Consider the following 25,704-nt stretch of genomic DNA (forward strand, 5'->3'; position numbering starts at 1 on the left):
GAGGATGATAAGCAGTACTGAACTTCAGCTGTGTCCCCATGGCTTTCTGCAAACTCTTCCAGAACTTGGAAGTAAAATTAGGGTCCCGATCTGACACGATCGACCTAGGTGCACCATGGAGCCGCACGATCTCTCTCACATAGAGATTTGCATACTGGTCAACTGTATATGTAGTCCTCACTAGCAGAAAGTGAGCAGACTTGGTGTAACGATCCACTATCACCCAAATAGAATCATGCTAACCAACAGTCCTGGGTAAGCCCACCACAAAATCCATGGTGATGTCTTCCCACTTCCACTCTGGGATATCCAGAGGCTGCAATAACCCTGCCGGCCTCTGATGCTCAGCCTTGACCTGTTGACATGTCAAGCACTTAGCCACATACTCTAGTACATCTCTCTTCATTCCTGGTCACCAATACATCGATCTCACATCTTGATACATCTTCGTGGTGCCTGGATGCAAAGAATAAGGTGTAGTATGAGATTCATCCAGAATCTCTCGCCTCAAAATAGTGTCCAGCAGAACACATATCCGCCCCTTGTATCTCAACAAGCCTAACTCAGACACTGTATAATCTCTGGATGCTCCAGCCAGAACATCCTCTTTGATCTTGATCAGCTGTGGATCACTCAACTGACCCTCCTTGATTCTCTCCAACAGCGTAGACTGTAGCGTGATGTTAGCCAACTGCCCCACCAGCAACTCTATACCAGGTCTGGTCATATCATCAGCTAACTCTCTGGCTATCAGCCTGATACCATGAATCTGTCCCGGACCCTTCCGGCTTAAAGCATCAGCTACAACGTTGGCTTTTCTTGTATGATACAGAATCTCACAGTCATAATCTTTTACTAACTCTAGCCAACGCCTTTGCCTCATATTCAAGTCTTTTTGGGTGAAGAAGTACTTCAGGCTCTTGTGGTCTGTATAAATCTCACACTTCTCTCCATAGAGATAGTGTCTCCAAATCTTTAAAGCAAAAACCACAGCCGCCAACTCTAAATCATGAGTAGGATATCTCTTTTCATACTCCTTCAGCTGACGAGAGGCATAAGCTATTACCTTCTCTGACTACATCATAACACAGCCCAAACCCTGATGAGAAGCATCACAGTAAATCACAAACTTCTCCTGATCTGTCGGAAGATTCAGAATCATAGCTGTAATCAATCTCTGCTTCAGTTCCTGGAAGCTGTTCTCACACTTATCTGACCACACAAATTTCTGACTATTGCGTGTCAACTCAGTCAACGAAGTAGCAATCTTTGAGAACCCTTCCACGAAACGCCTGCAATAACCTGCCAATCCAAGGAAACTTCTAACCTCATAATCATTCTTTGGCCTTGGCCAATCTCTGACCGCTTCAATCTTTGCTGGATCTACCTTAATCCCCTCCTTACTGACAATATGTCCAAGAAAGGATACCCGAGACAACCAGAACTCACACTTCTTGAATTTTGCAAATAGTCTGTGTTCCTTCAATCACTGTAGAACTAACCTCAGATGCTGCTCATGCTCTGAATCAGACTGAGAATACACCAGAATATCATCGATGAAGATGATCACAAACTGGTCTAGATAATCCTTGAACACTCTGTTCATCAGATCCATAAAAGCAGCAGGGGCATTAGTCAATCCAAATGACATAACTAAGAACTCATAATGCCCATACCTGGTACGAAAAGCAGTCTTCGGTATATCTCCCTCCTTGACCCTCAACTGATGATAACTAGAACGAAGGTCAATCTTTGAGAATACCTTCTTACCTTGCAACTGATCAAACAGATCATCTATCCTTGGCAAAGGATACTTGTTCTTAATTGTCAGCTTATTCAGTTCTCTATAATCAATACACATCCTCAGAGAACCATCCTTCTTCTTCACAAATAGAATTGGCGCACCCCAAGGTGAGAAACTAGGTCTGACAAAACCCAAATCTAACAGCTCTTGCAACTGCACTTTTAATTCTTTCAACTCAGCTGGGGCCATTCTATAAGGCGCTCTAGACACTGGCTCTATCCCTGGTGCCAGTTCTATAATGAACTCAATTTCTCTGTGTGGTGGCAACCCTGGCAAATCTTCTGGAAATACACTCAGGAACTCACATACAAGTTTGGTATCCTCTAGTCTCACTGGCATGACCTGAGTGGTATCAACCACACTGGCTAAGAATCCAATGCATCCTCTTTGTAAAAGATCCCTGGCCCTCAACACAGAAATCATAGGAATGCGAGGTTCATGCACAGCACCAACAAACACAAAAGGATCCTCACCTTCAGGCTCAAAGGTGACCATCTTCCTTCTGCAATCAATGGTTGCCCCATACTTTGCCAACCAATCCATACCGAGTATCATATCAAAGTCAGTCATAACCAACTCTATTAAATCCACTGATAATTCTCTGCCCTCTACTGTCATTGGCAAAGATCTGACCCATCTCCTGGATACCACTAACTCTCCAGTGGGTAGCAAAGTACCAAACCCCACAGCGTAAAAATCACAGGGTCTACACAATCTATCAATAACACTACTAGCAACAAAAGAATGTGTAGCACCAGAATCAATCAATACATTATAAGCGGTTCCAGCACTAAGAAGCTGACCTGTAACAACTGAGGGAGAAGCCTCAGCTTCTGCTTGAGTCAATGCGAACACTCGAGTTGGGGCTGAGCTGTCCGCTTTCCTGGGTTCTTCTTTTCTTGCCTTAGGGCAATCCTTTTTAAGATGACCCACTGCTCCACATGAGAAGCAGGCCCTTGCCTTACACTCTCCCAAGTGATGCTTCTTGCATCTAGGGCACTCAGGATAAGACTTCCAGGCTTCACATCCACCTGGACGACCCATAGAAATACCACAGGGCCACCTATCAGGACCTGGAACTGGGAAGGTGTCAGGAACCTTCCTCTTCTGATCACTGGGGCCAACACCCCTACCTGAACCCACAAATGGAGGAACTGTCCTCCTAAAATCCTTTCTGGCTGCACTGTCACGCCAGATCTTGATCTCTGCACTCTCAGCTGTGAGTGCCTTCTCAACCACCTGTGCATAGGTAGTAACCCCTGCCACAGTGGTGATACGTACATCACGGGCTAATCTGGGTTGTAGCCCTTGAAGGAATCTCTCTCTTCTGGTCCCATCAGTGGGCACCAATTCCTTGGCAAACTTTGCCAAATGATCAAACTTTAAGGCAGACTCAGTGACTGATAAACTTCCCTGAAGTAGCCTAATGAATTCCTCAGCTTTAGTTGCCTTGATAGCATCATTGTAATACTTTTCATTAAACAAGGTCTGAAACTCCTCCCAACTCAGGGCATTAACATTCTTGGTCTGGGTAATCACTTCCCACCAAATCCGAGCATCCTCCCGAAACATATAGGTAGCACAGGCCACCCTCTCATTACCAGCTACCCTCATAAAGTCAAGGATAGTGGTAATCATACTCATCCATTATTCTGCCTTGGCAGGATCCGCACTGCCCTCAAATACAGGAGGTTGTTGCTTCCTGAACCTTTCATAAAGAGGTTCCCATTTATTTCCTACCTCATGCAGCTGCTCTGCTGCTGGCATCGACACAGGAGGTGCCTCTGATACACTAATCACTGCAGGCACTTGTTGCTATCTCAGGAGACGAAGCTCGTCTCCTTGTTTCAACAATGTTGCCTGCAAATCATTAAACAACTATTGCCAGTTTGCAGGAGCTGGTTGTGGAATCTAGGACTGGTCATTCTCTTGACCCTGGCTGTTATTATTATTCTGGCCCTGATCACTCTGGCCAGATGACATGTCTGTCTGCCCTGGATTCATTCTTATCTGTTACCTTGCTGGAAAAATGATCAATACGGCGAGTCAGGTAGTAATAACTAGACCTCTTACCACCTTACGGTCCAAGAACAAGCAGACAATTATCACATTCCATAGTCATACATTTATTCAGGCAGATACATGTTTATAGCATTTAGCACTCAGCATGTATCACATAATAACTCATAAACAACCACACTAATAAGTATGTTCCAGCAATTTCAGTACTAATTAGCACACAGTTGCTGAGGATATAACATTTCAGGGCACATGTTTAACATGGTGTCTCATGCATACAGGTAAAGCATATATACCATATCTAAGCAGTTATACATATAACTACATAAATAGTTACCAAACCATGAGTCGAGCTTGACTTCAGTGATGTGTGTACATGTCCGGCCAGTCTATAGGAACCTTAACCTTGGCACGCTCTGATACCAAGTTATAATGCCCTGGTTACCCCAGAACAGTTACGGTGAACCGGAAATTTGACCCGCTACCCGAGTCCTTTGGTTAAAAATGTGATCTAAGTGTTATTACCAGGTTAAGGTGAAAAATCAGTAAAAAGAAAAGGATATGTGTTTATTTAATGCATAAAACTGTTCATGGGCCCACAAGAACATTTACAAGTTATTTACAACTCAAAATGGTCATTACAGTTTCAAAATTACAAACCCGCCGACCTAAGCGGCAAAAATAGGGGAAACCCCCTAGTTCCTTTGAGAACTCCTTAGTCGTGGTGGTCAAGCGGCCGCATATGTACACATCACCACCTAAGCTCTCCACTCAAGGCTGGGTGAGCTTTTCTTTCCCTTTACCTGCACCAAATAGAACCCATGAGCCAAGGCCCAGCAAGAAAACACAATAAAGCATGATATAATATCAACAATGATCATAATAATCATTCAGGACTATCAGTCCAAAACAGATAGGTGACAGTAGCAAAAGTCACAAAAGTGGGTACAGCTCCCTCTAGCCATGTGACGATAGGGTCACCAGGGCTTAACTGATAAGTGATCCTTTCATAAGTTTGACCACGATTGGTGTATGGTGAATAGTCACCAACATAACCTTCCTCATGACCATAGAGTCATAACCCTGGAACATCGTTCCCTAGCCATGTGACAACAGTCACCAGGGCCTTATGCCCTGGCTCTGAGTACTAGTCTTAGACTAGCCAAGCACTTATAAGTTCATCGACCTTAGGATCGGTCCAGCATTAATGCCATAGAGCCATTCAATGCTGATATCGATTAGATCTAACTTTCATTTGGTTCGGCGTTCATGACGCTATGCCATTTCTGACTCTTAGGTCAGTGTCCCTGACTAGTCAGTGCCATATACAGATAAACAATATTATTATTTTATTTTTTTTGGTGAATAAGAATCATTATATTGCTCAAATTCAAATCATGTACACTTATGGATTTCCTTCTACCTCTATATGACTTACAATCCATATATCTAACTTACAATCCATGTATTTAACTTTACAATTTATGAATCCATTCTTTATCTCTATTTTTTTCCCCTTGTACATTGATACAGTAAGTCTCAACTTCAACTCTCTTTTGATGACCTCCATAGTATGATTTACATGCCAAATCTTAGATGACCACAAGACATCATTTCGGACCCTCCATATATGGTATACTAGTGCAGAAACAGCTGCTATGTAAAAGCCTCTCTTGAGTTTGCTGAGATGTTTTGCTTTGGAAATCCATTGCAATAAATTGTGGTAGTTCTCTGTTTGTGCTCGGCAACCTATCCATTCCTTCATCTTCACAAGACAGTGTTTACATTAAGTACATTGAAAGAATAGATGAGAAATCTCTTCATTGTGATCCCCACACAGCAAACATTCTGTGTCCATTGCGTGCCAGTGTTTACTGAGATACTCTTTGGTTCTCAGCTTCTGATGCAAAGCTAGCCAAAGAATGTATCTATGCTTCGGAATACTACATCTCTCCCATTCATATTTACTCCATTGAACCTTGGTATGTTGGTCATATAGTATTGCGTGCCCAAATTGAATACTATACTTCATTGCCATGAATGCTGATCTGTCCAGTTTAGCTCTAAAGAAATCCTTAATTTCAACAATTTTCTTCCAATACCAGCTGCAATTTTGTTGCACTGTGTAAGCCCACCAGTCCATCCTTTTCAAATAGATGCTATGAATCCACTTTACCCATAGGTTATCCTTTTTAGAAGCTATTGCCCATACATACTTCTCTAATGCAGCAATATTCCATTCCAATATTTTCCTGAAGCCTAACCCTCCTGCTGATTTTGGCGTACAAACAGTGGACCAAGCAACTACTCTTGGAGCATGAGCTTCTGCCACTCCCTTCCAAAGAAAGGCCCTGCAAATTGCTTCTATATCCTTCAATAGATTTTTTGGCATCACCATAATTTGAGCCCAATAAGAGTGTATTGACAGTAAAACCGAATTGATCAAAGTAGCTCTAGCACTATAGGATAGATTCCTAGAAATCCACTGCTTAATCTTAGCTACCATTTTTTCTAGTATGATCCCACATTCAGCATTAGTTATACGTTTAGAACAGATGGGAATGCCCAGATACCTAAATGGTAATGAAGCTCGAATGAATCCCGAGGCCTTCACCACTCTGTCAATTTCTGATGCAGTCATACCACTGCAATATATTGCAGATTTAGCCTCATTTGGAAAGAGTCCCGAAGTCTTGGAAAATAGTTTGAGCCCCCTAAGCATCCAAAGGATAGATATAAAGTCTCCATGACTGAATAGTAATATGTCATCAGCAAAACATAGATGGTTCAGCTTCAAACTAGCACATCTATCATGGATTTTTTAGCCTGGAGAAGATCTAACTTTAAGCATAATCCTAGATAGATATTCCCTACCAAGTACAAATAATAAGGGAGACAAAGGATCACCTTGCCTCAATCCTCTTTTGGCCTCAAAATATCCATTCAATGAGCCATTAATCATCAATTAAAACCTGGGAGTTCGAACACAAACCATGATGAGCTGTATAAATTCATGAGGAAACTGAAAAACAGTGAGCATTTCTTCAATAAAGTCCCATTCTATAGTATCATATGCTTTCCTTAAATCCAATTTGATCATGCAACTTGGCCTACAACTTTTTCTCCCATAATGTCAAACTAAGTCTTGACATATCATGATATTGTGAGCTATGTATCTACCATGCACAAATCCCCCTTGATTTTCTGTAATTATTTCAGGTAGAACTTTCCGAAGTCTTGAGCATATCATCTTGGAAGCTGCTTTATATATAACATTACAACATGCAATGGGTCTGAAATCACACACAGTATCAGGGAAAATATGCTTGGGAATGAGTGTAATGGTTGTGTTATTAATCTCCCTAAGAAGTTTACCCGAATTTAGGAACGATAACACTGCTGTAGTAACCTCCAAACCCACCAGATTCCAATTATCTTGGTAAAAGTAGCTGCTATATCCATCTGGGCCTGGTGCTTTCAAACCTGGAATTGCAAATATTACATCCTTAACCTCCTGAGTTGAAAAATCTATTGTGAGATCCTGAATAAGAGCTGCATTTAGAACTGGTCCTAGCTTCATGATTGACCGAGACACTTTTTTCCTGTGCATCATGGTTGTCCCCAACAAGCCTTGGTAATAATCCAAAAAGGCCTTTTTTATATCTGTAGGAGAGTCGACCCAAACCCCTGCCTCAGTCTTGATGGACATAATCCTATTATGTATTCTCCTAGCCTTAAGAGAAGCATGAAAGATGTGAGTATTTTCATCTCCATTAACCATCTTGTTCTCTAGCCAATTGGTCTTGAGTAATCAACCTATCATTGAGTGGATCCTTCTGCAATTTTTCCTGAAGTTCCTTCAATAGTAGTCCCGCCTTAAATTCTGTCTGGTGAATGTCAGAAAAACCCTCTCTATTTATACTCACTAGCACCTGTTTCAACCTTTTCAGCTTAGATACAACTTGGAACATTGGGGTACCAGCAACTGGTAAGTTCCAGCTGGTCTGGATTTTGCCTTCATAACCAGGTGCTTCTTTCCACATCCGAAAATACCTAAATGGCTTCTTCTCCAATTGCATCTCTAAAGTAACATGAACCAGAATTGGACTATGGTCAAAAATCCCTTCTGGTAAGAAGACAACCTCTGAATTAGGAAAATGATCGATCCATTGTGGATTAACTAAAGCTCTATCGATCTTTGAATACACCTTCTCCTCTGCTCTCTGCTTGTTGTTCCATGTATAAAAGCACCCTGAAAATTTCAAGTCTTCCAAATGACAAGATGTCAGACAGTCTAGAAATTTACTTGAAATCTTAGTGGTAATCTTTTTGCCTATTCTATCTTGTAGTGAAAGAATCTCATTGAAGTCTCCTATCACCATCCAAGGTTCAGTGATACCAACAGCCAATTCTTGTAAATCATTCCATAGCTACTCCCTGAAGGACTCATCATTATAACCATACACAAAGGTGACCAAAAACCTTCCTGTTCTATTTGGAACCTGCACTAACAAGTGAATTAATTGTGTAGTACATAGCTTGATATCCAGAGAGAAAACTCTCGAGTTCCAAGAAATTATTATCCTACCCTTATCAATCCAAGGATTGTTATAAGTGAAACACCACCCGGAAAACAAACTTGTATACATAGAACCCATATTTTTATTTTTCACTTTTGTTTCGAGCAGACTAACCAAGCCAACCTTCTTTGAAAGGATCAAATGCTTAATCTCCCTATGCTTATGTTGACTGTTAATCGCTCGTACATTCCAGGTAAGTATTCTATCCATTTCGTGTAGAGGGTCCTCCCCCCTCTCTTCCTGTATTACTCCTCTGTAACAGTTCTATCTCAGGATCCCCTTCCAGCAGACAAAATTTGTTATTCACACTCGTTTGATTGGCTATAGATTCCTGTATCTTAACTCCTTTGGTAACTGGTTGAAATCCTTCTGCATCCACATTAGCTTTACTTGCATTTGGTGATGAGACCCTTTGTTTAGGAACCCATTCCTGCTTGACTGACTTACTCTTCCTGCATATGTGAGCTTCATGTCCTAAGCCAGAGCAATTCGTGCAGATAGTGGGCTTCCACTCATATTCTACAAAAATGTCAACTTCCTGGTCAAATTCATTCCAGAAACTGATTCGAGATGGAAAGTCCTGTGTCATGGTCACCTCAATAAGAATTCTGGGATATGCTAATCGATCTTTGTTCTTAGTAATGGAGTCAACTTGAATTGGCTTCCCAATCTAACCCACTATCTTGAAAAGTGACCTATCACCCCAATATTTAATATCCAGTCCTCCCAATTGAACCCAAGTCGGAACTGAATCTATATCTTCTTTAGAGAAATCATCAATAGGATTCCAAGGTTTCATTATCAGAGGTTTTTTCCCAAAAAACAAATAGCCTCCATCCAATATTCTATTCCTCATTTCCATAGACAAGAATCGTATTATGAAAATACCTGATGAGAGAATCCCAACTTTGTCTACTTGATCTTTCCATAACCTCCTCACAAAGCCTTCCAGGATTCGAATTGGTGGATTAGCACCAAGCACATAACAGACTATGGAAGATTGCCAATAATTCACCTCTTCAGCTATATCCTCATCATCAATTTTGACTCCTGAAGTCCTCTCCTGACTCATAACACCTTTCCCTGCAATACTCTTCTCTTTGGCCCAAGTATAAGTGGCATTAGTAGCATTAGACTATAAAATTGGAGATGGAACAGCCTTACCCATGTCTACATCCTGCATTACTTGCTTGGAGGCCGATATCCAATCTTCTACATTCTTACATATTCCTGTTCGCGGCACTGGAGTGGAATCACCACAAGCTCGTACGTCGCCTGCTCCTTGTTCATCCTCTGACATCTCCAATTCTTGGATCCTTAGAATGGCATCCATAGATCGAGTTTTGATGACCCTATCAGAAGATGTTGGACTTGTTTTCTTGCTTCTGCTCTTCGATTTGCCTTTCCCCCCAACCTTTGAACCCTTTGCCATGGCGCCGATGAGAATCACCAAGAGAGAAAAAAAGCGCGGGAAAAACTTTCAGATAAACAATATTTGCTAGCATTCCATATGCAATCCATGTCCACATTTACCAATCAACATGCCTAAATACAACCACGCGTGTCACATATACTCAGGGTACAGTTTTCTTACCTTTGGTTCGAGTGAAAATTAATATAAGAACGACCCTTGAGAACGATCAACCTTTTAACTCCTTGACGGTCACCTGGTCATAACCAAAATATAGTATTCATCAATGAAAATGATTAACAAAGGTTCCCAAACCAAAACCTAGCCTCCGAGACATCGAATCCTACCAAACTGAGTAGTAAGATCGATCCCGAGGCCTAAGGCTTGAATCCCCAAGCTAAAAACTCATTTCTGGCCAAAAATGCCCTATGGGTCGCGGCCCTCCCTAGCCACACTGCGGCTCGCCCCTCAGACAGAGGCGGCCCTTCCTTGCCAACCAACGTAGGCCGCGGCTCACCAAAGCCATGCCGCGGCTCATTATGCAAAACAGCAAGGAACCAGACTTTTCTCCCCTGCGGTTCTCCTTGAAACCAACCCTTCAAACCAGTTCCAAACATCAACCTAACACCCAATTCAACCCCTAAACTTCATCTACAACTCACCCTCATCAAAACCCAAGTTAAACACCACCCAAACTTCCATTAATTACAACTATCCACCAAGAAATCACAAACTGAAAACTTAAACCAAAACAGAGTAAAACCAGAAACTAATGGCTGAAACTCACCTCGAACTTGAGATTAAACTCCCTTCAATGGATGAACCAAGTCTACAAACTCCAATCCTTGATTTTCTAGCTTGACTCCTCAATTTGGGCTCAAAAACTCCAAAGGAGAAATGAGGGAAAATGATGTACGGGAAGGAGAAGTGAGGGCTTTGTTTTTGTTTTGTTTTTCTACAGCCAACTAAAGGCTCATATAAACCCAAGCCAAATGACCTAAATGCCCCTAGGTCACTTAAGGTTTCTAAAGTCATCCCAAGGGTAAAATTGTTATTTTCCACCTATCTCGTTAATCATAATTAACGCTTTCCAATTCCTGCTAATCTCAATATTCCCAAATACCAAATATTCTTATCCCGTTACCCTCTAACTCTCGATAACACTCTATTCACCAAAACACCCCGAGCTCTGAGCTCAAGCCTGTTATGACCAAACCGATAATTTATATTTAAAGATCGTCTCATGCCGAATAACTCGAACCAATCCACATTATAATGTGGCCTCACGATATATCATTGAAATGCAAACAAATATACAATTATGCCCTCAATGGGCCAAATTACCAAAATGCCCCTGTAAACAAATGTGGACCCACGTGCATGCATTTAACATCATATTATAATATAATTCTCTTAAACATGCATATATTTATTTAATGGCATAATTAAACAAGTATGGCCCTCCCGGCCTACTATTCCCGCCATTAAACACATCGGAGAATTCGGGGCATTACAAAAATAAAATATGAAATTGATTATTTTTACCAAAGCCAAAAATATTAGATTTATTTTATCATTTGAAAATGATTTTTTAAAATAAGATATTTTTGTTGTTTGAGATTTAGATAATAAGATATTTTCTACAAATATTCAAATTAAAATTTAAAAATAGGCTAACAACTTTATTTTAAATATTTTAATATATTAAAATATTAGAATTAAGATATCAGATATTAAAGATATTTTCTTTTAAATACTTGTTATTTTTATTAAATCTTTATTTGACAATATTAATATATGTTTAATCTATAGTTTTTAATATTTAAATTATTTGAAATTTGTTAGTTATATATTTTTATGGATATTTGAATTTGTTTAACTGTTTTGAGATATTTTAGCGTTGTTATAACTATTAATATTTTAATTTTTTTTAAATGGTTAAAATATTTGCTTATAGTTGTAACACAATATATTTTTTTTTGAAAAACAGTTAAGATATTGATTTTAAAAGTTGAAATTGATTAAATTTTCACAAATATCATTTTTTTTCAACCAATTAATAAAATAATTTTTTAATGGGATTTAAATTAACTATGGTTAATTGTTGATAAATCCAATTTAAATTAAATAATTTTTTTTTTTCAAATTAACCTAAACCAAGATGATTGTTGATAAATGAAATTTAAATTAACTATTGTTAATTGTTGATGAATTTCATTTAGATTGACTTATCTTTGTAAAAATTTAATTAATTTGAATTTTTGATAAATTCTAGAAAATTAATTGTGGTATTTTTGCAAATGAAATAAATTGTGGTATTTTTGCATAAATTCATAGACTTGCTTATATAGTAACATGATTAGACCCATCCAATTATAACATGTATGTTTGCACTATCTGTGGTATTTTTGCAATTGGGCATAGATGTATATAGCGGCCCATATGTTTGTTAGATATTTGGATTTTGCAAAATAAAATATTCATAAAATGATAGGTTTTATTTGGGCCCATTAGAAAATGTAAAGTTTAAATTCCTCTCTTGTGGGTGGTTCCACTTGTGAAGGCCCATTTGCTTTGCATGATTATAGTGGGCCTAATCAATTAATAAAACAAATGTTTAAATTCCTGTCTTTTGGACCTTGTATGGAAGTATGGGGGCCTTAGTAGTGGGAACAACATAATGGACCCAGCCCTCCTCCATACAAGCTCAATTGTTAAGACTCGTTTACCTAAGTTGGACTTAATTGTATAGGTTTATTATAATAGTTAAACCTAAATATTGATTACCAAGAAATTAATTCTAATTTAATTGAATTTGTTTCAACGTGACACCTTAGAATTAATAAAAAAATTATAGGACTTTGGTTTTAAAAATTTAACTTTTCAATTTTTGGAGAACCATAGTCATTAATTTTCGAAAATAAATAATAAAAAATATTGTCTTTTAATTTTATAATGAGTTTATTTTAAGAATTATATTCAATATCCACTGTTGGTTTAACAAGGTCAATAGCTTAATGGGGCCTCGAGAAGCTTTGGTTCGTCCCCTACGGAAGGTGTTCATTAGTTATTTTGACAATGTTAGAGTTCGAAAGATAGATAATGATAGGCCAAATTCTACTATACTCACCCCTACGGTGACTACTAGGACTAAATCTATTGATTATCGAAACTGTGGGTCTAGCTCATAAAATAAGAGATTTTGTTTTCTTATTTTAATGGAATAGTAGGTTGTTAATAATGGTTTCCATTATTAAATAAGTTTACAACTTTATTTAACTAGTGGTATATTTTACTCTCGCCAACCTGGACAAGGATATCATATATTAGTTAAAAACCTAAAGAAATAGAGATATTAGTATTTTGGTATTTTTTTCTCATATCTTACATATTTTTGGTATATGTTGTGCTATTTCTTGAAATTTGTGTGAGTAGAAGTTTTATTGAGCAAAAGTGATTGATTTCTATTTTATTGATGATTGGTAGTTTTAAGTATGGATGTGTCTAATCCCATCCTTTCTCAACTTTCTATGGAGAAACTCACTGGTGAAAACTTCCTTACGTGGAAGCAGAACATCAACATAGTGTTGATTGGTGACAACTCCAAGTTCGTCATGACTGAGGAATCCCCGGAAGTTCCAGCTGAAGGAGCTCCCAAGTCTGTAAGAGATAAATATGAGCATTGGCAAGCGGCTAATAACAAGGCACGACACTGCATGTTGACTAGTACACTCTCAAGACAAAGATGGAGAATGTCGAGACGGCCTACGAAATCATGGATCAGCTCCAAGACATGTTCGGTGCAAATTCTGTGCAGACTCATTTTGAGGCCACCAAGAAATATGCCAATGCTCGAATGGCACCGTCTCCACACGTTCATGATCAACTCAACTATGGTCTGACACAGCTCATGAACGAGCTTCAGACTTTCGAGTCTATCATGGGTGGACCAAGTAAAGGAGGCGAAAAGACAACTACTACTACTGCTGATCCAGCTAAGGCTGAAGCTAACCAAGCTTTGTCTTTGAAAGCTAGAAACAAGAGGAAAGGTGGACAAAACAACAACCCCAAGCCTGCAAAGGCTGTAACGACCCAAAATTACTAATGAGGCTTAAGGGCCTTAATTAGTGTGACGGGAGGGCATAATTGGATTATGTGTGATTTAAATGATTAAGTGCATAATTTTGTGATAAGCATGCTTATATGATTATTTGGATATATGAGATGCATGATTATGTATATTAGTAAGCATGTAGGCCCTGATCAGATTATAAGGGCATATTCGTAACTTTGGCCCGTTGAGGGCATAAATGTAATTATTTGTGAATAATTGTTGAGATCACATTTTTATGTGGATATATTTGCAGCTTGTGACTCGAGGCGATCTTAGTGAGCGATTTAGCGAAAAAGTCATGGTGGGGATTTATACCCGGCTGAGGGGAGCCTGGGGGTATTTATGGGAATTTGGGAAATATATTGGAGGCTATTTGATATTGAGGGAAATAATTGGTGATTAGTTAGGTGTCGGGATGTAAGCGGTAATTATTAGGGATACTCGAGGAATTAGCGGGAATTGGGAGCAAATGACCAAAATACCCTTAGAATGTTTAAAGGCTTAGGTTTTAATGGGAAGGAAAAATGGTCATTTGATTTAAAAAGGGATAAGTGATATTCAACCTTTATAGACTTAGTGGAAAGTCTAGAAAGCAGAAGAAGCTGAAAGAAAAGAAAAGAAGAATGAAAGAAAGAAAAACAGAACACTTGAGCTTACCCTTTCTCTTGAGGAATTTTGAAGCTTTAACTCAAGGAAAGCTTGGGCTGGAGCTTGGGGATAGGGTCCCTGATAAAGCTAGAGGATTTAGCAGGAGTTAGTCACCGAATTAAGGTAAATTTTAAAGGTTGTTCTTGAGTTTTTGAGTTTTGTTGGAATGGATTTCTAAACTTGAACTTTTGATGGGAATTCAATGTATTGAGCTTTGGGAATTGAGGAGCTAAGGGCTGGAAGGATACTAAGGGCAACCTAGGTTTGGACTCTCCATTAAAGGTGAGGATTTCTGGGTTTGGTCATTTTGAACTGCTAGGTAGTTTCTGGTTTTCTGATGAGTTCTTGATTTCAATTCTTGATTTCTTTGTTTGATGGTGCATGTGGCTAAGCTTTAAATTGTTGGGTTATGTGGGATGAGATGTAGGGGATGGTAGGCTCAATTTTTTGTGTGGTTGAGTTTTGGAGAGGTTTTAGGGAGTTTTGGCTCGAGGAAATTCGAAGGAGAAAACTTAGTGTGCTGAGTTTGCTGTAAGTAGCGCTGTAGCGCTAGCCTTAGGGCGCTATAGCCCTACGCCTGGGTTGTCTGGAGGCTTTTGGCTCTGCTTGTAGCACTGTAGCACCCACTCTGTGGCGTTGTAGCGCTACCCTGCCTTCAGAAGTGGATTTTTGGGTAATTTCTTAGGTTTTTTGCCCTAGAGCTCGGGGTTTGATTCCACCACCCCGTTTGGTGGAATTAGGGCTTCCCAAGGGCTCAGGATTGGTCCCAAGGTTAGTTTATGGAATTGAAGTTTAGTGATGGTTCTAGTTTATGGCTGTGACTAGGTGTATGCTAGGGCTCGGACGGTATCGTGCTTGAAAGTCGATTTCACTAATCAAGCTATAAGAATCAAAGGTAAGAAACTGCACTCGGTTATGTGGTTATGTTGGGACTAAGAGTTCTATTTACTTGTATATAATGTGATAGATGGTATTATGCCATGGGGACATGTGATAAACGGCCTAAGAGTGGCAGAATCAATATTTACGCACAGGACGCGGCTCGACCACTGGTAGCTGAGGTTAATCAAATAATCATTGAGCTTGGCCTAAGGGAGCCAGAGTCAGTGGGTTGAACACTGGGCTCAGCCTAAGTGAGTCATAGACAATGACTTATACAGAGGGTACGTCCTACGGGCGTCGACCCTAGATATTGTGTGAAATGTTTATTGATGTTAAACTGATTGTTGGCTTGTAAATTGATATCATTGTTTACATGAGCAATATGATCTGTTTGTATCTAATAGATGATTAATGAAATATCTGACAGTTGTTTATCATTTATACTTTGTATTATTGTTTTCTTGCTGGGCCTTGGCTCACAGGTACTACGTGGTGCAGGTAAAGGCAAGGGCAAGGTGGACCAGTCATGAGTTGGAGAGCTTTGAGGCTGAATGTACATAGTCAGCTGATCGGCCGCCCCGACCGAGGAGTGGTACAGGATGGGAGAAGCCTAAATGTCTGTTTTGCCCTAAGAGTGGCCAGTAACTGTACATATATCCTGGAATGTTGTAACTGTCTTTTAAACTCTATTTCTTTTGGGATCCCATGTATAAAATGTTTATTTAAATGAAATGCATCTTTTATGACCAAAATATTTTAACCTTAGTTCAATTATGGTTTCAGTAACACATTTCTAACTAAACGACTTGATTAGCAAGTCTTGCACCTTTATAAACAAACAGTGTAACGGTCTTGGCTACCTAGGGTGTTACAGGCTGTAAAGACGAGTGCACAACCAAATGCACATACACCTAAGGGGAAGAACAAGAAAAACAAGAAAGGTAAAGGTAAGTGTTTTCACTGCAAAGTGAAGGGACATTGGAAATAGGATTGTCCCAAGTTTCTAGCAGCAAAAAATAAAGGAAATGATTATAGTTCATATATCTTAGAAACATGTGTTTTAGAGAATGATAAATTTGTTTGGATTGTTGATTCTGGATCTACTAACCATGTTTGTAACTCTTTACAACTTCTTGAATCATGGGAGGAAGTGGACGAAGGCGGCTTAAAGCTTAAAGTTGGAAACAGAGCGTTCGTTGCGGTCCAAGCTAGAGGAAGAGCACGTCTGAAGTTCAGAAATAAATTTTTAATCTTAAATGATGTATTTTTTATTCTAGATTTTATTAGAAATTTAATGTAACGCCCCAACTCCAGGGACCTTTACGGTGTGCCTTGTAAACAGTGCTAAACTCGCTAATCGAGTCATTTGGCCAAAATCGTGTAACTAGGTATGATTAGCAGTTTAGGGATTAAAAATCTTGGTTAAGATTTAACGTTTCATTATAACGTTTACTATATATGTTGGGATCCCAAAATTATAATTTCAGAGTTTACTACAAGAAAAATATTTACAACAGACCGTTCTATGTGGCAAAACAGGGTTTAACCCTAGTTCCTTCTCAACCTCAGCCGTGATGGACGAGCAGCTGCATATGTACACCTCATCACCTAAGCTCTCCAACTAAAGGATGGTCCAGCTTTCTTTTGCCTTTACCTGCACCACATAGCACCCATGAGCCGAAGCCCAGCAAGAAAACTTAATATGCTCATGAACAGTTATAACATGTCATCGGATCATAAAGCACACGCCCTACTCCAACAGGCAACAGATCCACATAATGTTGAGTATAACACATCAACCAATGATCATAATAACCATCCAGGACTCTTAGCCCCAATTAATAGAGATGCGATGTTGAGTATAATACATCAACCAATGATCATAATAATCATCCAGGACTTTTAGTCCAAACAAATAGGTGACAATCGTAAAAGTCACAAAAGTGGGTACAGCCCCCTATAGCCATGTGACGATAGGGTCACTCGGGCTTAATTGATAGGTGAACCTTTCATAAGTTTGAACAGGATAGGTGTATGGTGAATAGTCACCAACATAACCTTCCCCATGACCATAGAGTCATAACCTTGGAACAACGTTCCCTAGCCATGTGACAAACAGTCACCAGGCCATATGCCCTGGCTCTCAATAACTAGTCTCAGACTAGCCAAGCGCTTATAAGTTCATCGACCTTAGGGTCCGTCCAGCGTTAATACCCCATATGAGTCATTCTTGCTGATATCGATTAGATCTAATCTTCATTTGGCTAGGCGTTCATGACGCTATGCCATTTCTGACTCTTAGGTCAGTAAAACAAGAGCAGTGTTCAACCCATTGTGAACTTGACTAATAAATCACAGCTTCACAGGTGGATCTAACACCATTGCCGATTCTGACTAGTAAGTCAGTGCCACACACAAGTAAGCCATGCCACCAAACATATATCACATATCCAATATTCATATACAAAGTATTCAGCATGCTTACTTAACATGTACTAGTACAATTAGGACTATGCACGAACACAGGGGCTCAAGCTCTGAACAACATCATACTCAATGTGTAAAGCATATCCTATTCACATGTTTCTTGTCCATCATATGCATTATATTCACAATCCAACATGCACCAATAATAGCCATGCATGTCACATATACAACAGGTGCAGTTTTCTTACCTCAGATTTGAGCTAGAACCAATATAAGAACGACCCTTGAGAACGATCAACCTTTAAGCCCTTAGCGGTCACCTAGTCATAACCGAATACGGGACACCATCAATAAAATGATCAACATAGGTTACCAAACCAAAAATCTAGCCTCCAAGAGATCAATCCAAACTAATCCAAGTAGTAGGGACACTCCCGAGGCCCATAACTAAGTTCCCGGGGTCAAAACGAGCAAACGGGGCGAAAACTGGGCAAGGGCGGCGGCCCCCAGAATTTTCTGTGCCAAGGGTCGCGGCGCCCAGCAAGACCAATTTCCTGACACCTGCTTCTTCGAGCTAGGGCCGTGGCCCTCTAACCCTGGGCCATCCCCAAACATGATTTTCCACTTCTCAAATCCTCTAAAACATGCCTAAACACTCCCCAATCATCAAATCAAAGTTCCCAAGCTTCCCAATACTCCAAAACCCTCAAAACCCAAGGTTCAAACCAACCAAAAACTCAACAATTCACAAAGTCCAATTCCAAGTTTGAAAACTTTAGAAACTCAAAACTTCAAACTTAGATTACCTTTGATTGGGTTGTTTTCCGTCAAATCCTTCAGTTAGGAAGCTTCTAATCTTTCCTAGGATCGCTATGCCTCGACCCTCGCTTGATTCCGACTCCTAGAACTCGAAATTCCTTTAAGAAAGCTTCGAACGGTAAAATAGGCTATCGGGAAGGAAGAGAGAGACTTTCTAACATACGTTCTTATCTGACAAGCTACTTCAAGCTTAAGTAACCTCAAATAAAACCTAAGGCTCGGGGTCCCGAAAACACCCCCGGGGACATTATAGTCAAAACTTCCAGAATTCCATCCTGATCTCAAATACTCCCAATTTATCATCAAATAAACATTTCTATTACCCCAAACTTGACCCCGTTATGACAAAGCTGCTAACTCATAATCTATGATCGTCTCATGCCGAATAGCTCGAATATATCTCCATAATAATAAAATCTCATTCACAAATTACAATATGCACCCAATTAACAAGTATGCCTTCAACAGGCCAAATTACCAAAATGCCCTTATCATTATAAATACACCCATATGCATGCATTTATCATCATATAATAATATAATTCACATTAACACGCATATGATCATTTAATACTGTGGATGCCAAAAATCCACCAAGAAAAAAATCCCCAGTAGATGGTTAAAATACGCACTTAGTCACATTATCAGGCTCAGACCTGTAAGTCTTGTGAAACCGGGAGATTATCCCAAGGGAAGCATCACCTTATGTGGAAGAAAGCGAACCTTCCTCCAGTTGCCCTACTACCAGTACGTCTGAAGATTCCATATAGAAGGGGGGGTCGTGCTAGAGGGGTCACTGACCAAGTTTGAGATTGAACAAAGACCATCTAGCCATGAAAGTCCCGACCCGAGGGGAGAACACCTCAAAAGCAGACGCTTGAGAAAACGGTCTCCAAAAATAAACGCTTGAGAAAAGGGTCTCCAAAGTAGACGCTAGTAAAAAGGGTCTCAAAGTAGACGCTTCCAAAAAGGGTCTCAAAGAAGACGCTTGCAAAAAGGGCCTCAAAGAAGACGCTTGCAAAAATAGTACTATGCCTAATGACGAGAAGGACGCTTCTCGCTAGATATAATAAGCGCGTGCAAAAATAGATAAAAGGATAGCTAGAACCCAAAGGGTCAACATATCCTTATAGATACAACCAAGGTGCACCAAAGAGAGACCTATCGAACCCCCATTCGCGTGGGCTCCAAAGGACCTCGAGCATAAAAAAAAAAGAACAAAAAAAAATACGATAAAAAATAAAAAGGAAGAGAAGAGTCTACAAGAACGCCTAAAGGCCTCCCTATAGACTGGGGGGCAAGTGTGGATGCCAAAAATCCACCAAGAAAAAAATCCCCAGTAAATGGTTAAAATACACACTTAGTCACATTATCAGGCTCAGACCTGTAAGTCTTGTGAAACCGGGAGATTATCCCAAGGGAAGCATCACCTTGTGGGCTGTGAAGTATGGCCTTGCTAGGCTAGGAGGCCAAACTATGGGTCACAAGGGGCCAGGCGCATCAAGGGCCTCGCGCCATGCACCCCCCGACCACGCACAAGGGTCTCACTACGCGAGGCTGCCCTTCCCCCGCATGCGAGGCTACCCTTCTCCCGCATGCGCCTGCCAAGGCCACAAGGGTCCCATTATGCGAGGCTGCCCTTCCCCCGCATACGAGGCTACCCTTCCCCCGCATCCGCCTGCCAAGGCCACAAGGGTCCCACTGTGCGAGGCTGCCCTTCCCCCGCATGCGCCTGCCAAGGCCACAAGGGTCTCACTATGCGAGGCTACCATTCCCCCGCATGCGCCTGCTAAGGCCACAAGGGTCCCACTATGCGAGGTTGCCCTTCCCCCGCATGCGAGGGCAAACTGACAAAGCGTCCATTCTCTGCACGGGGTGATAGGGCCAAGGAACCACTTGGACTTGTTCATTAAGATGTTTGTGGACCTTTGAATGTACAAGCCAGGAGTGGTTTTGAGTATTTTTTCACTTTCATTGATGATTACTCGAGATACTTATGTCTTTACCTAATGCATAGGAAATTTGAAACATTTTCAAATTTTTAGGAATTCTTAGCAATGCCTCAGAACCAATTAGGTAAAACGTTAAAGATTTTGCGTTCTGATACGGGTGGAGAATATTTGGATATGCAGTTCTAAGATCATTTAACTAAACTTGGGATTTTATCACAACTTACTTCCCTAGGTACTCCGCAACAAAATGGTGTAGCAGAACGCCGGAACAGAACTTTATTAGAAATGGTTAGTGTTGACGGTGAAATCTCGTCAACGAAATTAGATCGGAAAACTCAAAGGTAAGTTAGGTGATGTTTATATAAGAACTGAGAATAAACTGTAAGAAAAAATAAACACAGATAAACAATGGAGCAAGCCTTGGTATATTTCTCAATAGCCTCTGCATACAATCAATTTTCCAACCCCCTCCCATGTGTGAGAGAGGTTCTTTTTATAGCAGGCTCTAATGGCCTTGGATACATGGTGGTCCAGTAGACCAAGTGCTACATAAGTACTCTGTCGGGAGAGTGGTTTCAGAGGTTGTGGTCTGGCATCCAGTACAGGGGCAGGTGTCAAGAGGATGCCTCCACTACTTGTCAGTACCCATGTCAGAGGAGTGGTGACAGACATAGTGGCGCAGGTGGTAGTGGTGTCGACTCTGACTCCTGGCCGTAGACGTACGGGCCATAACTCCTATCCTAGCAGTCCCACTCCCCTACTGGTACGGGTGTCCATACTCGACACACAGGGTCTTAACGGCCGTACCCAGTACTAGGTCGTACAAGTAGGTTCCATTCGACTCGTACCCGAACCTCTAAGCATTGGGGTCTCAAGGTATAGGGAATGGGACAATTGGTGTGTGCAATGGTTGTGACGTGAGGCGAGGCTCTCGGGTCCTTGGCATGAGATGCATGAAGCACCCCGAGGTCACCCACGAGCATAGGTGATAGGCATATGGCCTCGACAGATGTCTAAGGGTGCAAGGCGAGACGCCTTCCTCGTGAGCCCCTTGGGGGCGCGGCTCCCTTGATGCGTGGCCTCACTCGTGTGGCCACCTGGTGGCGTGGCTCTTATTCCTTCGCGAGGTCTCCTTGGAAGGCCTATTGATGGCGCGGCTCCCTAGCTGCTCATGAGTTCCCTTCACGAGGCCCTCCCCCCTTCGTGTGGCCACATGATGGCGTGGTTCGCTCGGGGCGCGAGGCTGAATGCCTGCTGGGGCGCGAGGCCACGGTGCAGAGGCGTGAGGATGAGGGTGCTTCAGGCGTGGCTGCGCGAGGTCGAATGCCTGCTGGGGCGCGACGCCGAGGGTACTTCGTCGAGGCCATGCGGGCTTGGACGCGAGGCCATGGGCGCTGGGGCGTGAGCCTGGGCGCGCGAGATCATCTCGCGGGGCACGATCCTAGGCATGCGAGGCCATTGCGAGAGGGTGGTGTCTCTCGTGTCTCGTGGCTCAAGCATGCATTTAGGCCTTTAAGGGACCTTAGCACACGTCTTGGTTCTTTTATGGGTGTGGAATATTGAGCGTCCATAGTAACTAAGTGTCCTTTAGCCTTGTATTTTAACCATGCACTGGGGATTTTTTTCTTGGTGTATTTTTGGCATCCACAGTTAGATGCATGCTTAGTTACTCAACTCTACCAACTTCGTTCTAAGGACATGCAATTGAAACCGAGAACGATATTCTCAATGTCGTGCTGTCCAAATCAATCCCCAAAACACCTTTAGAAAACTGTAATGGTCATGAACCTAGTTTACATCATTATAGAATCTGAGGGTGTCCCGCCCACATCCAGAGGAAAAAGGAGGGGCAGCTAGAACCTCGAAAGTCATTCAGAAAAGAAAGTGTTTACTTCTACAAATGCCACTTGTCTGGGAAAATGACTATGTCCAAAACTTCAAACCGCACAGCAAAGTAATTTTAGAGGAGATGGTTGAATAATTGACTCCAACAAATGCTCCATCGTCATCAACATGATTTGATGATGAAATTCCAACGGACGCAAGTAAATTTAAATGAAGAAAGTAGCATTGTCCCTGAGAAAATAGTCACAGAGCTTTGTCGTAGTGGGAGGGTTTCTAGGGACCTAGTTCGCTATGGTTTGGATGGTGAAACCAATATGGTTGTTGGTGACACTAGTGATGATGATCTGTTGTCTTTCAAACAGGCAATGGCAAGCCCTGAAAAGGAACTATGGCTCGAAGCCATGAAACAAGAAATGGAGTCCATGTACTCAAATTCCATCTGGGAACTTGTGGAAGCACCTAGTGACTTTAGGGTCATTGGTTGCAAGTGAATCTACAAGAAGAAATGAGGTTTTGATGGAAATATCAAAACTTATAAAGCTCGATTAGTGGCAAAAGGTAATACCCAAAAAGAAGGCGTGGACTATGAGAAAACTTTTAGTCTGGTAGCCATGCTCAAGTCCATTCGCATCCTCCTATACATAGCAGCCGCTCTCCACTATGAGATCTGGAAAATGGACGTCAAGACAACTTTTCTTAATGGGAAGCTTGATGAAGTCATTTATATGGATCAACCAAAAGGATTTAAAGTAGCTAGACGAGAAAGAAAAGTTTGCAAGTTGAATATTTTATGGACTTCAGCAAGCTTCTCATTCCTAGCATCTTAGGTTTGATGAAATAATCAAAACCTATGGCTTTGAACAGAATATTGATGAGCCTTGTGTTTAGCAACTGAAGACCAATCAAATAGTGGTATTCCTGGTTCTTTATGTAGATGATATCTTACTCATTGGAAACAATGTTAAGAAATTGTCATATGTGAAGAATTGGTTAAGCATTCAATTCCAGATGAAAGATTTGGGTGAAGCAAGTTATGTTCTAGGTATCCAGGTCATCAGGGATAGAAAGAATAGACTCTTAGCTCTATCTCAAGTAGCTTACATTGATAAAGTGCTTGAATGTTTCTCAATGAAAAAATCCAAGAAAGGACGTCTACCGTCTCGCCATGAAATTCATCTTTCAAAGAAGCAGTCTCCCTAGACTTCTGGAGAGGAAGAAGCAATGAGAAAAGTTCCTTACGTATCTACAGTTGGAAGTCTGATGTATGCTATGTTGTGTACTAGACCAGATATTTGCTATGCAGTGGGAGTAGTGAGCAGGTATCAGTCAAACCCAGGACCAGAACATTAGATAGCATTTAACCATATTCTGAAGTATTTATGGCGAACTAGGGATTATATGTTAGTCTGCAAGGGTGGTGTTCTAAACTCTGCCGGCTACACCGATTTAGATTTTCAGACTAATGTCGATGACAGGAAGTCTACTTATGGAATGGTGTTTACTCTTGGGGGTGGAGCTATGATATGGAGAAGCGTAAAGTAGTCTACAATCTCAGATTCCACCATGAGAGTTGAATACATAGCTACGTCAGAAGCAACTAAGGAAACAGTCTGGCTAAAGAAGTTCTATTCAGATCTTGGTGTTATTCAAAAAAATGGATAAAATGCTTGTGTTGTTTTGTGACAACACATGAGCGATAGCCCACTCGAAAGAACCTGAAAGTCACAAGAGGAGTAAGTATATAGAAAGGAAGTATCACATAATTCGAGAATATGTGGCCAGAGGAGATGTGAAGGTTATGAAGCTTGCATTTGAAGACAATCTTACAGATACGTTTACGAAGACACTATCAGAAGCTACATTTGATAAGCATATCAAAGAAATGGGAATAGTAGAATTAAGGCATTAGTTTCAATTGGTGCAAGTGGGAGTTTATTGGGGTTTTATGGCCTAATTAAAACTCAATTTCTTTTGTAATCTCATTTATTATCAATAAAATAATAGAAATCATTTTTTGACTTGGTCAATCACTTTGCTCACATGTTTTATTGTCATGATTATTTGTTTAATAGCTAATCGTATTTATAGTGACATAATCATAGTTGAATATAAATATGATTATGTGTTTAAACATAATTCAGTCCTAAGATTAGTCAGTGCACATGATTTACACTGACTTGCCAATCTACGATATGATCTACTTACACATTGTAGTGTTATGTTCTTTCCAGAACATTAGCAAAGTAGATAAGATCAGATGTATTTGTTACATCGAACTTGACCGATATTGACAGTAGATAGGATAAGTAAACATATCGTTATTATTTATTCTAGTCATATCATATAGTTGGCCATAGGTCAATTCAATCTCAATTCTGAGTGGTTAGTATTCTAAATAATTGTATTATTTGAGTTCTTTGACTTGTTCGTTACCAGCTTATCCTACGGACTAACCCATACTTACATCTTGGGAACTTGGTAGTATAATTGAGTGGGCGTGTTAATCATAGATATGAACATCTATAGCTTTTGATGAAGAAGTGAAACGATGGTTTCCTTTTAGTTTGGTTCAAGGTGCTAAATGATATAGATCTCATTTCAGTAATTAATATTAGTTTACTTAAATATCATTTACAATGAACTAAGTGTTTTAAGGATAAAATATAATGAGGGGTAAAACAGTATTTTAGTCCCATCTCATTGTAGACTGTCTATAGAGGAATGAGTGACAATTATGGTCATAACAATAAATAATTAATAACGTATCTATATTGTTTATAGAGCGTTCTATGAATTCAAGAGTGCAATTATGAGTCTTTAGTGGAGTCACGAGGAATTAATAAGTTAGTAAATTTATTTGTTAGATTTATGATAACTTATTGGAGCTTGATTTCATAGGCCCATGGTCCCCACTGTACGTTGGATAAAATCATCTATATAGTCTCAATTAATTTATCAAATTATAAATTAGAATTATCAAAGTTGACCAGGTCAATTTTTGATAGTTTCACAAAGTTAGGTAATTTAGAGAAGAAAATAGAAATTATGGCAGATTTATTAATTAAGATAAATTGGTACCTAAATTAATAAATAATTTTAAATCAATGTTCAAATTATAAATAATTAATTTGATAAATGATTTAAATAATTATTTAATTAATTAAATCCATAAAAAATAAAATGTGCTTTGATTTTAAGTCCAA

At 40.2% G+C, this 25,704-nt stretch overlaps 2 protein-coding genes across 2 annotated transcripts; both read right to left on the reverse strand.

Moving 5' to 3' along the window:
* Positions 1–5,609: 5,609 nt before the first annotated feature.
* Positions 5,610–7,532, reverse strand: LOC133823367 (uncharacterized). The gene is made up of 3 exons (XM_062256059.1): positions 7,004–7,532; positions 6,796–6,883; positions 5,610–6,573 (listed from the first exon to the last, which is right to left on the reverse strand). The coding sequence occupies exons 1-3, from the start codon at positions 7,530–7,532 to the stop codon at positions 5,610–5,612; spliced, it is 1,581 nt and encodes a 526-aa protein (XP_062112043.1).
* A 64-nt stretch (positions 7,533–7,596) lies between these two features.
* Positions 7,597–8,992, reverse strand: LOC133823373 (uncharacterized). The gene is made up of 2 exons (XM_062256071.1): positions 8,653–8,992; positions 7,597–8,195 (listed from the first exon to the last, which is right to left on the reverse strand). The coding sequence occupies exons 1-2, from the start codon at positions 8,990–8,992 to the stop codon at positions 7,597–7,599; spliced, it is 939 nt and encodes a 312-aa protein (XP_062112055.1).
* Positions 8,993–25,704: the final 16,712 nt, after the last annotated feature.

This window comes from Humulus lupulus, chromosome 1 (assembly GCF_963169125.1).
Source record: "Humulus lupulus chromosome 1, drHumLupu1.1, whole genome shotgun sequence".
Lineage (NCBI taxonomy): Eukaryota > Viridiplantae > Streptophyta > Magnoliopsida > Rosales > Cannabaceae > Humulus > Humulus lupulus.